Below are 12,487 nucleotides of genomic sequence, written 5' to 3' on the forward strand. Positions count from 1 at the left end.
AACTGGCTCCTGAAGACCACAGCTGCCTCAGTGAGAAGAGAGAGAAGGAGCAACGAGTAATATTTCTTTAAAAATGTCTTCTGTTTCTATCGCAAAAGCCTGAAATTGAAAATCATCTTTAAAATGAGAATATATGTGCTTTTTTGGTGGGATCATAAATGGCCTTCAGGATGGTTTTGCATATTGAAGAACTTGTTGTGTATTTCATGTGTATTGCTTGATGTTTGTAGTACTCTGACTCTGATTGTTCAGTTAAAAGGGTTTAAAAAATAATTCTTGTTTGGAATATGTGTAAATACTCATTAATTAATGAGGTTTTTAATACAAGATCTTAAGAGTTTGAGGTCAAATATTATTGGATGGTTCAAAGACTTTAGGGCTGCAGGACATTAAACGATGCTTTGTTTTTTTCTTTAGCTCCTTTGGTGCTCATGGAGCTACCGTCTTATGTATATTGTTCATCCTTAAAGCATTTTGTAACCCATCAATTGATTAGTCAGACCATCTCTCAGCCGGTGATGCCGTGCAGACCTTACCTAGACTGGCAGTTAAACCCTCACACCAATATCAACATGTGGAGGATTCATCCATCTAAAGTGATGTTATCTCCTCTGGGCGTCCTTCAGAGAGCCGTCTGATGTGGTCAGAGCCCTCAGTTATAATCAGGGAGAGTTTTGTACAGAAGCTGCTGTAGAAGAAACAGCTGTTTTAAAGACAGACAGCTCACACCGTGCGGCAGAGGCTGTTTAATGAACAGCTTTACAGTTTATAATGCTCGATGACTCAGGATCAGTTCGACGTGTGCTTAGAGTTTCAGTCTTTGTGTCAGCTGAGGAGCAGATGGATATCTTTGGATGGAAAATGCATCATGCTGCTCGTGATATTTCAGAGAAGAAGAAGCACAGAGTCTCTCTTTGTGATCCCTTGCAGCTGATAGACAATGCTTTTTAAATCCTGTATTGACACAGTGTGTCATGAGCCTCTGCGCTGATGTAACACCAACGTACATCGAGTGTCTGGTGTTTTCAAATGTGAACAGCGGGACGTTGATACAGTACTTGTACCTAGAATAAAGGGGCCACAGTCTGTTTCTCTCTTATTACCATTGTACAGTATTTGAATCACAAAAGTCATCAAGGCCTAAAAGTGGCACAGGAAATAAATACACAAATGAATCAGTGACCATGGCTAAATTATTATTCATAGTTTTTAAATATTTCCCCTCAAAGTAAAATAAAGGTGATAAAAAGATATTACATTTACAAATAATGTTATTTTTCTGCAGTAATTCTGTAGTAATTTATTTATATTATATTTGTTGATTCCTCATTTATTTTTCAACATGTATATACTCTAAATGCCTATATATCTATCTATATATATCAATAAATATATTTATTTCTTCATCATTGTATTTCTCCATTAAAGTATTCGAGCATACATACCGTGCAGACCTCGTACGTTCAGTACAGACCACGTCACATGTCGCCTTTAGGGTGACTTCCATACACCTGTCGAGTGTATTTTTAGATTGATGAGTGTGAACTGTGTAGGGGCAGAGAGGCTGTCACACACCTGCAGGTGGAGACAGAGACCTGAGGACAGCAGAGGACCGCTGACTGAGACCCTGCTGATCCTTAGATGGGAGGATTGTTCATACATGGACCTGCTGTTAAAACCCTGCTGCTGTGACATTAGTCAGACATATGAGAAGTCAATTAGTGATGAGGAGGACATGTGAGTTTTCACAGGACTAGCAGGAGTTTTTATTGTACAGGTGACATCAGTTCCTAAAAAAAGACATCTGTGGAGTTCAGGATTAGCTTTAATGAGATCAAGTCCACTTTTATCAACCTGGTCTCCAGTTGCAGCAGGCAGCTGTTTTCAGTGAAAACGCTCAGATAAGCTGGACATCACACTTTTAATTGGTTCTTTTTTTTAATTTCACGTTGTATAAATGATTTATTTATGTAATATTAAACACTATGGAGCTCCTTTGATGAGGCCAGCGTGTGAATGAATTATTGCCTCTTGTGTTGGTTACATACATTGTAATCATAAGGTAACAGGATTGAGTGTGGTGAGAGAACAGCGTGATTTATGAACCCAAAAACCCTTTAAAGTTCCTCTCCCAGCAGTGAATACGCATATAAAACCTCATCTCTGCTCATCAAAGTAACATATTTAGATGTTTTCCATAAAAAAAAAACCTCCTTGTGTCTTAAAATGGCTTAAATGTGACTACACCTTTGGATTGGATTGGAGTGGATCTGTGAATACACCTCTATCCACACCCACCCCTCCACCACCTGCAGCTCCACTGTACCTACTCACCTTCAGCTCAGCTCATCAAACACACAAACAGCACTTTCTGGCAGAAAGCCCTGAAGGAAACCTTCTCCCTAACGCTATCCTGGGATCTTATAAGGATGACCTTGATCGTGACACGCTTTCCTCATGAATGACCCCAAAGTTTTCTGTCAGAATGTTCGTAATTAATGTAGCCGTCATCTCATTCAGCAGCTCGGCCATCTGACAAACTGTTTTGAGAAACATCTTCTGTAACTTTCTTTGTCAACATCCTGAAGTCATATAAAATGTCCTGTCAGCATGTGAACCATCATGTAGCTTGGCAGGCTAACGCTGGCTTATCAAGCACACTGCAGATCTGTTTGGACACATTTAACAGCTAAAAGAGGAGAACAGTAAACTTAGCAGCATGTTGGCCTGTACTCCATGTGTCCCCAGGACAAATAGATGGAACAGCATCGGGCTTCAGTGGGAATTTTGTGGCAAAATCGTCTGCTTTTCAAACATGTGCAGGTTATCTTCAAATACATGAAGGCTCGCCCGTTCCCCTGTTGCAACACATCTCTGCCATCGATTTGAAAACATTGAAACTCAGTTAGCAAAATATGCTACGTAGCTACACCTGGCGTCTCCTCTGATACCCCTCATTTCACCGTGGTCCCACCCTGCAAGATGAGATTGGTTCATCAAGTATGTGACATATGAAAGCCTGGCTGTCTGAATTGGAGACTGTCACTGATACACTGTACTCCAAAGGTATGCTCAGGATATGTCTGGTAGCACATTTAAAACACCTTATGGACATCTTAACAAGGCTGAAAGCTTGATTGTCATTGGAGGAGGTCTTTAATACAGTGTTTTCATTGCTCAGATGTTCCCGCTCTCTGGTCATGGCATTAAAACGCTCACAGCTATATAATCCAATAAGTGTCCCCTGACTATCACGTATCGGCCGTGATCTGTTCATGTCCTGACATCAGTGGGTCAGTTATCTATGTGTGTGTGTGTGTGTGTGTGTGTGTGTGTGTGTGTGTGTGTGTGTGTGTGCCCCAACTCCACGCCCAACCACATGTACACATCCCTCCGACACTCATGTGGTGGTGGCCCAACCCTAAATAACTTCCATTCTGGTCTGGCTGACTGGCAGCACCCCCTCCTCACAGCACAGCAAGGGACAGTGAGGAAGGAGAAAGTGTGAGAGGAAGAGTGTGTGGCAGAGGGAACTCAAGGAGATTTGAGCTGATGGTGTCTTTGACTCATGTGGCCACATGGATTCACTTGCCGAGCTTGTAAAGCAACAGATAACAAAACGAGGGTGTGTGGATAATTGATCCGAGAAGATTCACCGTGAGATTCTGAATCTGGACTGGACCAAGTCAGCTGAAGGGGTGGAGGTGACCAGGTTCTGCTGTGGCTCTGTGACAGCTATTGACCAGAAGAAGAAGAACAACAACGTTCTATGAAAACATAGGCGGATCTTTCAACCCATCTTTCCTGTTTTGCTAGATATTTGTGATGGATGAGTCAGTGTGATCTGAAAGATCACACACAGACAGAAAGGTGAGTGTGTGTGCCAGCCCGGCCAGCTCGGGCTTTTCCAGAAGATCTCAAAGACAGATTTTCCCAGTATTTATCATGCGTTATCTTTGTGAAATGCTCTGATTCATCAACACAGAAATAGAGTTTCAGGAAGTCCCTGCCAAGTGTGTAAGCACAGCAGAAAGAGGGGAGTGTGACCCTGCAGGGTGGCGACGGAATAATGCACATGAAACCTAGAGCCTACCCATCCCACACAAGGTCACAATAGCACCTTGAAGCACCTGAGCATCCCGACATCCTGACGCATGTTCATCAAGGACACTGGAGGTTTCCCCACAGTTTGAGGAGAAAAGCAAAGTTTTAAACTTTTTGGTTTTCCTGGACAGACGCCGTCAAGACGCTGGAATGACGCAGTGTCCAGGCTGGACGTGATCTCTGGGTGTCACAGTCACATCTGTTGCACCGGGACGCTCCATAGGTCTTGTTTTCATTGAGACTTGTTGGACTACAGCTAAAATTTTAAACTTCGAACTGCTGGACATCCAGAGGTGCTGAACTTAACCTCTTGAAGATCTCACTGTAGAACATCTATTTCTCGGACTGTCCCACACTCACCCAGCCATGGATTCACAGGGTGGTCCTTACCTCAACAAGAGGGCCCTCTGCTCACCTCTGGGCGCTGCCCGCCTCTGCCAGTTAGCTATGGGCTGTGCTGTGATTGCCATGGTAACCCACAGCGCCGGCTTCAGCGGCTCACATGGTGTGTTCTGTATGGCGGCGTGGTGCTTCTGCTTCGCCATGACGGTTGTGGTTTTTTTCCTGGATGCCACTCGTCTCTACAGCTGCCTGCCCGTATCCTGGGACAACCTCACGGTCACCTGTGCTGCCTTTGCGACGCTCATGTAAGTCACCTGTTCAGGTGTGACTCTCATCATCAGTTGAGTTAGTGGCGCTGATGTTCAAGCGATGAACCCAAAGAGAAGTGTCTCCTGATTTTGCAGTTCCCATCAGGTCTACAGTTCGTTTTACTGTGAGAGCTAAAAAGAGTGAATATTAGATTTACATTCAACGGATGGACACAATCACACAATCACACATCTAAATAAATTGTAATGTTGCTCCGTAACTGCTGGATGTGTCAATACGCCGCCCAAGTGGCCAAAGAAATCGATCAGTTTAAGTACAAAACAATCTCAATTTAAGGTCCACATACTAATGAAATGTTCCTGTCTTCTCCTGCAGGTACGTGACTGCCTCTGTGGTCTACCCACTCTTCTTTGTCCGATCTGAGTGCCCCTATGCTGGCTGTGATGTCCGAAATTTCCGAATCGCAGTGACCATCTGCTCCATCCTCGGCACCGCGGCCTACGGGGCTGAAGTGGCCTTGTGCCGAGCCAGGCCAGGCCAGGCAGTGGTGGGCTATATGGCCACCGTCTCTGGCCTCCTCAAAGTCGTTCAGGGCTTCGTGGCCTGCATCATCTTTGGAGCTCTCGCCAACAGGAGCGAGTATTCTCGTTATGTTGCCACAATCTACTGTGTCGTCGTCTATGCTTTCTGCTTTGCTCTGACTGCACTGGTGGTCGTAATGACCGTGTGTGGGCGGACCAAGGCGGTGCGCTGCTTGTCCTTTGACCGCTTCGTGGTGGTGTGCACCCTCCTGGAAGTTCTGCTCTATCTGAGCGCGTCAGTGGTGTGGCCGGTGTTCTGCTTTGACACGAAATATGGCTCTCCATGGAGACCGTCGTCATGCCCTCAGGGGAAGTGTCCCTGGGACAGTAAGGTAGTGGTGGCGGTGTTCTCCGTCGTCAACTTTGGACTGTATGTGGCCGACCTGATCTACTCCCAGAGGATACGATTTGTCTCCTCACACATGCCCACAAACTCAAGAGTGTAGAGCCATATGGAAGCATATCTCGCATCCCTGGCTTAACGGGTTTAAGTTATTTATGCATCTGATTCACTGTTTATGATTTTCTTTTTGCATTTATTTGATTTTGAAAGACACAGAAAATGTTGAGGGGGAGAGACGGATACAAGTGAAAGGTCCCAGGTCCTGGACATCAATGGTGTTGCTTGCAGTCTGCTGCCGAGGCACCCAGACACCCAAAATTCAGTGTGAAAGCACTGTGGAATGCAAACAAGGAATTTCACCACTACGACCCCTCTGCCACACCCCACCGAGGTGACACCCCATCTCTTTAACTCACCCCCGCTGCCCTCTGAGAGCTTTTGGCGTCCAGCCTCACCCAAGCAGCCAGGGCTCACTGGTATGTCCTGCCAAATCCTCATAAACCAAGACACTCCTGCTATTTTTGACCCGCAGCGTAACACACACACGTACTCGCTGCTTGTACTTCTGCTCAAATAATACATAAATGTCTTGAAAATACATAGTAAATCCGGCATTGGCATCCGCGGCATCCCTGTCATCTGAAAACCCGACGCTAGAGATCGACGCACATTACCCAGGCTGCCAAAAATAAACACGAGCTGCCAGTTCTCATACTGAGGTCATGAGACAGCATTTATAAGAGGCTGGTGTCTTTAAAACCTCTCTATGAAATGCTTCCTTCAGTCTATGATGAACAAGTAGAGCCTGTTTCTTTCAACGGCACTGCTGAGATGACACACTGTTTGAACTGCCAGCGCCACGTCTCAAAACACACAATTGCACAATTTGAACATGGTCAGTGTGACCAGAGCAAAGTGTGCACATTTTTACACGTGGCCTTTGTTGTTCGATGGGTTTTGTACATATTAAGACACTAAATAAACTTACAATCAGCTGCAAGTCTCCAGAAATAGATACTGGTACATAATTATACATAGATTGAAACGCTGATGTAATCAATATTTTACATTCAAAATAGATCAAATGATTATGTCTAAAGCATAGAGAGTGTTTTAGCATCTTTCAGCTCATTGCGGTTTGATTTTATTGACACAACTTAAGTGTTCTGAGTCACTGTCAGCGCTCTGAGTGTCATTCTTCAGTGGAAAAGCTCGGAGAAATCCACTGATCACTACCCGCTCAGCCTCAAACACTGACAGACAAGCGACTGGCTGCTGAACCTGGTGGCCACACAAGCGCAAGTGTTGTTCAGGCAGTGTTTAACTCCATCCTAGTGTGGATTTATACGCCACTATCCCTGCACACTGTGGGGGTAAAGCAGGAGAGACTGAGGCCTCTCTGGCTGCCTTCCTCTCTGTCAGCACTTTTGTCTTCTTATTCCACAAGAACAGAACAGGAGAGGACATCTGGCTGCCACAGTTTAGCTTCACCAGTCTCTCCTTGTGCTCTTCCTTTTCTCTTGATTAAGATTTCTCTCTCTCCTCTCACACTGTCTCTCCAGATTTTCACCCTCCCTCCCTCCATTTCTCTCTCACACATCATCCCAGTTACCCCCTCCTCCTCCTCCTCCTCCTCCTCCTCCTCCTCCTCCTCCTCCTCCTCCTCTCCATCCTTCACTCCTCTGTGCTTTGGTCACCTCGTGAATCTCATCTCTCTAATCCAGGATCAATGTGTTCTCCTGTCACATCTGTGAGTGCTATGGATGTATTATATTAAGTCCTCGTGAAGCCACTGTGCCACATACGTAAAGCGACACTGTCTTGGTGCTCAGCAGCAAATCCAACACCAGTTGGCTGCTCTTGTATCCAAATCTGTCTTAGATCACAGAAAACGTCACTGTGTGTCTTAGAGATTTGCTATTTCAGACAGTGGGCCAATTTTTGTAAATTAGCACGTAAATACAAGTAAATAACATGACGGAAAGAGCAGATGAACAGTGGATTTTAAGGGTGTTTATGTAAATTGGTGGTGATTTTTGCAGCAATAAATACCGCTGTGTTGTTGAACTGACGGATTTATACCGTGTGTGTGTTTGTTGCTTATGAAAGCATTTTCATCCTCTGATAAATCCTGCAGAATTATTTCGAACACGAGGCCCTCTGGAAGCGGCGCTCTGTACGCTTGCACTGTTATCCTGACTAATATTTCAGAAGTAGGATGTAACATCAGTGGGATATGTCAGAGCCCAGAGAAAGCTACCACTGAAAGTGATGGACAGTACTGCCACAGAGCATCTGTAGCTCCATTAAGCCCCGTGTACTCCCTGCTCCTCTGCAGAGCCCCATTTAGCAGCTGTTCCATGTTGGGCACTCATTTTACTTCTCACTCCCTGCGGGCCTCTGTCTTAAACATAGCTGTGTTTCTACACACACACACACACACACACACACACAGCCTTCGGTGTATGAACTCTTCTGACAGAGATGGGCTGCGACAGGTGTCCATCATAACCGTCCCTTCCTGATTCTCCAGCCGGGGAGACGTGGAGAGACAGGGGACTGCTGGCTGGCTGTCGTGACTAATCTCTGGTGGCGTATGTTGCTGATGTCAGCTTCCCCCCCGTAGCTCTTGGCTCTTGTTTTGCCAAATGTTGGGTGGAACATTGTTGAAGGCTAAATCTTTGGTCCCAGTGGATTCGAATCGATGCCAGCCGCCCTTGCTTTGCATCCTGTAGGAAGCTACTGTATGAGAGGGACTGTGGAGGCACTCCCAGCAAGCACAGTGCAGAACGAGACCTGGGGTTTCACTTTTAACAATTCCAGGTGTGGACAAGATAATAGAAACATCGAGCAATATGAGTTCAAACAACATCAGTTTTTATTAGACGTGGTCTTTTGAGATTTTAGTTTTCACTAACAAGGACTTCTGTGTGTAACCTGTTGCCATTGTTTTTCCTGTCAAGCTATCAGTCCATTTTTATCAGATACGTTACCAGACATTCTCGGCATCTGATACATCCAGTTTCACTGATTGTAATACTTGATTTTTCACAAGAATATAGGTCTGTAAAATGAAGTAAATATAAGATGCAACGAGTTTCAGTTTTTGGATTATACTAAGCGTCAAACCCCTTCATATAATCCTGTGATACACTGAGATATGATCATTCATGGGTATATTAAAATGATGTGTAGTGAGGTCTTTCTCTGTTCGTATGTTGGTTGAAAGTCTATGGTCAGCATTGCTGTGGTTTGGGAAAACGAAAGACAGATAAATAGATTCACAGCAGTGTAAGACAAATTTAGTTGTGTTCATCCAAGGATTTTCACACTCACTTGCACCTGAAGGTCAAAGTACAGAGACAGACAGACCAGCCTGGCAACCTTTTAGTACTGCGTCACCATGTTGATGGAAACTAGTGAGCCAACAAAAGAGAGCACAATCATTAGATATCCTCCTGCGACCTTCTGGCCACAGTTTGCCCTCTTCAACCTTCTGACTACCTCCACCCATCAGGAACAAAGAAGAAAATCTCTGTTCTCTAACTGGGTAATTCCATCCTCTCTGTAATACCTGCTGAACTGAGGATGGTAATCCAAATGAAGTATTCCATATTGTACAGCTTCTGCTCTTCTTGTGCTCCCTTGGTGTTTTCATTCTGATTTGTCCGTGAGATTTTGTGATGTACTTTGGGAAATCCTTTATTAGTTTTGGGGTTTTGCATAAAGCTGATAGCTGACATTACACGGCTGCCTTCACGTCTCTGCTGTCATTTCTTTTGTATTCATTTGTATTCCTTCTTGTCTCCGACTCATTCTTGTCACTCATTCTTGTCTCAGACTGCAGGAGGGAGACGTATGCACACTTGGGAAAGATTTTCTCTCTGTGATATTAAATATGCACATCTCTCACTCAACAAAGCTACTTCTCTCTCTCTCTCTCTGGCATTTTCTCAATCCCGCTCTCTTGTTCTTACAATGTCAAGCACACACGCACGCACACAATTGTACTTCTATCCATGCGAGGACCGTCATTGACATAAATGCATTCACTGGTCCCTTATTCTAACCTTAACCATCACAACTCAATTCCTAACCCCGACTCTAACCTAAACCTAATCCTAACCTAACCCTTAAAGCCAAGTCTTAACCCTCAAACATCTCTCTGAAGGTCTGTCCCAAAGTGAGGACCGGCCAAACTGTCCTCACTTTCCAGAAACGTCCTCACTCCCAAGGTCTTAAACTCAAATTGGTTCTCATAAAGATAGTTTTCCAAGTACACACACACACACACACACACACACACACACACACACACACACACACACACCTCTGGGCCCTAATCACTGCAAGCAACAAATTGTTGTGAACGCTTCACCTCGATCCGCTTGTTGTTGTGCGGCGAAAAGAAGAAGAAGAAAAAGATTTGTGCACTGTGGTATTTTTAATAAATCTCTTGGGGTTTTGTCAGAAAAAGAAAGACCAAATGAGTGTTGTCACGCCTCAGCACACATGCCAAGTCTGAGTGATAGATAGTACAGAGGCAGGCAGTGGTAAATTGACTTTGCGTTGTGTTTGTGCGTGTGTGTGTGTGTGTGTGTGTGTGTGTGTGTGTGTGTGTGTGTGTGTGTGTGTGAGACCAAGAGGCAGAGTAGCAGGGATACGTCAATGAAATTTTCAGCTTGTTTGAGATTAGGTTCGGAGAACAGTTTTGTGGGTAATTATTCTGCAAACTGATGCAACAAGGGGAAGGGGACACTGTGCCGTGGCCCCTCATACGCTGCTCCGTCTGTTATTATTATGAACTTTGTAACATCAGAAGGGAATGAACTGTCATACTGTTCCCTAAAATGTTCTGGTTTATTCTGAGAAAGAGCACACACACACACACACACACACACACACACACACACACACACACACACACACACACACACACACTAGGCGAGACAGTGTGACATCTTTCACTTCAAAACCTCTTCGTCTGACGATATTTGAACAAACTGGATTTATTAAATCGTAAAAAAAGGTGTAAAATCGGGTGGAATTCAAAATTCTTTCCTGACTTGAGGAAGAGTTTAGATTTTGGAATTACGGACAAAAAAGAATGAACAATCAAGACATTCAGTATTTCTCCATATAGATTGATGGAACATATGATTGAACAATTAAAAATACGTGTACTTGTTCTCACAGTATTTCAGAGATTCTAGCACATGACAAAAAGGACTATTTCAAGGTGTTGGCGTGTACACCTGTAATTCAGAGAATAAACTGACACTCTGCTCAGCCTGCTGAAGAGGAAGTATACTAACAGCTGGTGCTGTTGAAGAGCCATGCATTCTGTGTTATATATAGACAGCAGCATACACAACCCCTCAGTCTGCATTCCTGTCCAGCAGCGCTGTGAGAAAATAAATGGAATGAGGTCCCTCAAAGGAGACATACAGTACCTCTTGTGAAGTGTAAATTTAGTTTGGCATGGCATGGCATGGCATGAGAAACACAGGGAGGAAGAGGCAGGCAGATAGACAGCAGGGTCAGGCCTATTAAAATATGCAGAGGGGGGGATTTTAGCATCAAACTGACAGATACAGGCCAAGTTCATGGTTAATTTTGAGAATATGCATTGGTGAGGTACCAAGGGATGGGCAGCCAAACTGTATTCGAGTGCCGTGGCTCATTAGTGTACACACCATCTGATTCTGCTTTATTTCAGATTCTATCAAATCTAAGGGGAGAGGAAGAAGCGCCGGTCTACGGTCTCCTCTTAGAATAACAACCCTTCATTCAAATGCAGGTCCCTCAAATATCACAAGCCACTTCTGGTACCCTCAAGTGTTTTGGTGAGTCATCTTCAAATCGCAATATATTTGCATTCAACATAATGAACTCTGAACATGTGCCCAAATCATTCTGGTGGAAGATTTTTCTGTTGGCATGTAAAAAGGTGACATGTTGTCTCCACGAATAAATCACAAGAAAGAGGCAGTGATTTCTGGTGTAGCACGAAAACTGCATCTACGGTGCATAAATCACATCTAACGGTTTTTATAGTGTTTCAACACAGATATCATTAGATCAGTTTTAAATTAAGGTTAAGACAAGTGCCGTAACAACTAAGATGACTTTTGTGTGGATACAGAAGCTAAAATAATTTGTCAATTGATGAGTCAGTTCACAGAAAATGTATTGGCAATTATTTTGATAGGTGATCAAGTCCCACTGACATCACAAAATCTCTTTTTCAAAGGAGCCGAGATAGCAGCATTACAGTGTTTCAAACCACAGACGCACAAACATTAAAAACACACGTATATAAGAAAACAGACAGGAGAAAGATGATCGAGCGAAAGAAGTGATTAAAAGTTACAGATGCATTTACTACAAAACCTTTCACTCAATTTTAAATGCCCTAATTGGGATCAGCCCATTTAGCCGTGGATATGTCTGCAAGTGGTTCCAGGTTGAAGGGGCAGAGAACACACAGGCCTGTTTGGCCATTTAAATCATACATCATCATCATCATCATCATGCAAACCTTACGGAAGCAACAATTACTACTTTTAACTCAGACATACACACAAAGATAAGGGGAGCAGTTTAAGGATGGATATATACATAAATATTTACTAGTCAATGAGTGTGCACAAGGCCAATGAAGGCTACTGAACTCTGGCACATAGAGCGCAATGGTGAGTAAGAGCTTCGCAGCCAGACTCCATAGAGCTGTGGTACACTGTATCCAGCAGATGTAAGCACTGATCAGGCATGCATGAACAACAGATCACTGCAGTACAGCAGGGGAAGGAACGTAGCTTCAACCAATTTTTGTCCTGGCAACAGA

General features: G+C 44.0%; 1 protein-coding gene across 1 annotated transcript; it reads left to right on the top strand.

Moving 5' to 3' along the window:
* The first annotated feature begins 4,470 nt into the window (after positions 1-4,470).
* Positions 4,471-5,743, top strand: LOC143320110 (myeloid-associated differentiation marker-like protein 2). The gene is made up of 2 exons (XM_076729540.1): positions 4,471-4,751; positions 5,092-5,743. Exons 1-2 carry the CDS (start codon positions 4,471-4,473, stop codon positions 5,741-5,743), a joined length of 933 nt encoding a protein of 310 aa, XP_076585655.1.
* The last annotated feature ends 6,744 nt before the right edge of the window (positions 5,744-12,487 follow it).

Source organism: Chaetodon auriga, chromosome 4 (genome assembly GCF_051107435.1).
Source record: "Chaetodon auriga isolate fChaAug3 chromosome 4, fChaAug3.hap1, whole genome shotgun sequence".
In the NCBI taxonomy this organism is placed as follows: Eukaryota; Metazoa; Chordata; class Actinopteri; order Chaetodontiformes; family Chaetodontidae; genus Chaetodon; species Chaetodon auriga.